Here is a 3,040-nt window from a genome sequence, read left to right as displayed (position 1 = left end):
CCCAGAGGCCAAACCCAAGAGCAATCTTAAGCAGACTCAGATCAACCCAGGGACACGCGCTCCACTCCTCACTTCTCCTCTTCCTCTCCACTTGGATATATATTCGTCTGACCGCAGGCCGCCTCCATCATCAACTGACAGCCTTCTCGTATTTATTTGCTTATAAACCTGTTACAATAAATGATCATTCGAGCAGCGTCACGCGCACCTTAACGACGAGCAGCAACCACTTTTTGATGAATGACATTTTGGGCTAGAAAGGATGCACGGGTCATTTTAAACAGTCATTCATTGCTCGCATTGGCATTCTTCAATTTTTTCCCCCGTCTCGCTCATAAAAAGGTGTTATATTATTTAGAGACAGTTGCTGAGCTGAATGCGGATTAGCTCCGCCACAACTCATCGGAGCACCAGCCCTGGAAATTGTGTTTCTTTCTAGAAGGCTTAATGATGGAGAGGATAAGAAAAGAGATGATTCTGATGGAGAGAGGTCTGCACAGTCCCGTGCCTGGGAAAAGGCTCTCGAACCTGTCAGACTCCGCTGGAAATTCAGTGTTGGAGGCCCTCGAAAATTCTCAGCACAGTGGTCGCCTAAGCCCGAGAATAAGTTCCGCCTCGCTTCATGGAAGTCTAGGGGATATTCCAACCAAAGGCAAGTTCGAAATCGACAGTATTTTCGGTACCCACCACAACAGCGAGAATACTTCCTCCGCGGAGATTTCATCCTCAGAAAGCAGAAAGAAAATTCACTTATACCCAGAAGTTTCTCAAGACTCAGATATGAACAGTGATGTGGAGGTGGGATGCCCATCGCATCGCTCTCCGAGCCAACACAAGGAAAACAACAACAAAGGTAACATTCACTCTGAATTAAGATTTACTGACGAAATAAACATTTCAGAGAAATGTATATTCTATGATATCTTAAAACCGAAAATGGATTAGAATGAACACATAATCGTAATAACAATAATAATAATAGCAACAGCAATAATAATAATGTAGGCTTATACAACAACTAATACTAGCTAATAATTGTATCTTTCATTTTCAAATATTTCACCGATATTGCTACAAAAAAATTGCTTGTTAATTTGTCATTTATCTTATAGGCATCATCTCGCGTGAAAACATATTACATCAATAAATGTATAATAGCCAACATACACAATACAACTTCTTATATAACCTACATGAAACTATCAAATAACTTTGCATATTTATTTCCTAAAGGGTTTTCTGACAATAATTCTGGAGGCTCCAACACAAGTTCATCCTCCCTTTCCAATCATAACGGCAATGGAATGAGCTCAAACATGTCAAATGCCGAGACTAGAAGGTACCGGACTGCATTCACCAGAGAACAAATAGGAAGACTGGAGAAAGAGTTTTACAGGGAAAATTATGTCTCAAGACCCAGAAGATGTGAACTGGCCGCATCACTGAATCTACCTGAAACTACAATAAAGGTATGTTCTCTTATATGCATATTTTAATGTATATAGCTGTGTGTAATATATTCATTCAAATAATATTGTTTTACAAATAGTTAGGACTATAGACTAGGCTACAATTATATTCAAATGCACACTACATTCAGATACACACGCTGATCAACATTCATGTATCAAAACACACACACACACACACACACACACACACACACACACACACACACACACACACACACACACACACACACACACACACACACGCACGCACGCACGCACGCACGCACACACACACACACACACACACACACACACACACACACACACACACACACACACATATACAGCCCCCCCGTATAAACTAATCCGTTTGGTAATTCACAATGTGAGCAGGTGGCCTACTCGAATATAGTCTGAAATGAATCTGCAATGAATCTATGAATCTGAAAAATCACTGTCAGAGGCACTTCGTTGGACTTCATTTCTTCAACTTGCTGATTTGTTTAGGGGTCCCTAAAAATAAGCATTCACAAAAAAATGTACATTGGCCTATACGTTTAAAACCCGTAATTCTATCAAACGCACATTAGCTATGTTTACGCAGTTTCTTTGTTATACTACATACGACTATTCTGAACACTGGGAGAATGCATGGAGAGTCGACCCGGTATTTTGTAATGCGTAAATACTGTGCTACCAGGCGGGTTGGATAGAATAGGGTCCCATTAAACATGAATGATAATTCTCTGTCTGTAGGTATGGTTCCAGAACAGGCGGATGAAGGATAAGAGGCAACGTTTGGCGATGTCTTGGCCCCATCCAGCAGATCCAAGCTTTTACACCTACATGATGACGCACGCGGCAGCCACCGGAAGTCTACCATACCCTTTCCATTCCCACATGCCTCTGCACTATTACCCGCACGTTGGTGTCACAGCAGCTGCCGCTGCCGCAGCTGCGTCTGGTGCTGCATCGTCACCTTTCGCTACCTCCATTCGCCCTCTCGATACTTTCCGTGCACTCTCCCATCCTTATTCACGCCCAGAGCTTCTCTGTGGCTTCAGGCACCCAGGACTTTATCAGTCACCCGCAGGCCTCAATAGCTCTGCGGCAGCATCAGCAGCAGCGGCAGCAGCAGCATGTGCAGCCGCGGTCAGCGCGCCATCAGCCACTGGCCCATGCTCGTGCCTCAGTTGTCACAGCAGCCAAGCGGCCAGTGCGCTAGGCTCCAGAAGTACCAACTCTGACTTCACCTGCACAGCATCTGGGCAAAGATCCGAGAGTGGATTTTTGCCGTATTCTGCAGCTGTCCTGAGTAAAACCTCGGTTCCATCACCAGATCAGAGAGAGGAATCTTCACTAAACAGATAACTCATCACTGGAACTTCTAAAACAAGTTCAGTTGCTCATGTTTTCTGCTCTGTGGTTAGTTTATACATCCATCTATGACTCCAATATTTGGGGGACAAATAACGGTAATTCCAAAACAATTAGGCTAACTTAATTAGCAAACACTTAAATATTTGTTTTTACAATAAACAAAGATTTGCTAGGCACTAGGCTATTCGGGAAAAAAATACAAAAATGTT

General features: G+C 43.1%; 1 protein-coding gene across 1 annotated transcript; it reads left to right on the top strand.

Annotated features, from left to right (window-relative positions):
• The first annotated feature begins 447 nt into the window (after positions 1-447).
• evx2 (even-skipped homeobox 2) lies at positions 448-2,822 on the top strand. Its single transcript, XM_039006350.1, has 3 exons — positions 448-853; positions 1,234-1,469; positions 2,208-2,822. Exons 1-3 carry the CDS (start codon positions 448-450, stop codon positions 2,820-2,822), a joined length of 1,257 nt encoding a protein of 418 aa, XP_038862278.1.
• Positions 2,823-3,040: the final 218 nt, after the last annotated feature.

This window comes from Salvelinus namaycush, chromosome 13 (genome assembly GCF_016432855.1).
Source record: "Salvelinus namaycush isolate Seneca chromosome 13, SaNama_1.0, whole genome shotgun sequence".
Classification (NCBI taxonomy): Eukaryota; Metazoa; Chordata; class Actinopteri; order Salmoniformes; family Salmonidae; genus Salvelinus; species Salvelinus namaycush.
The sequence above is the reverse complement of the archived record's forward strand: the minus strand, read 5'-3'. Positions and strand labels throughout refer to the sequence as shown.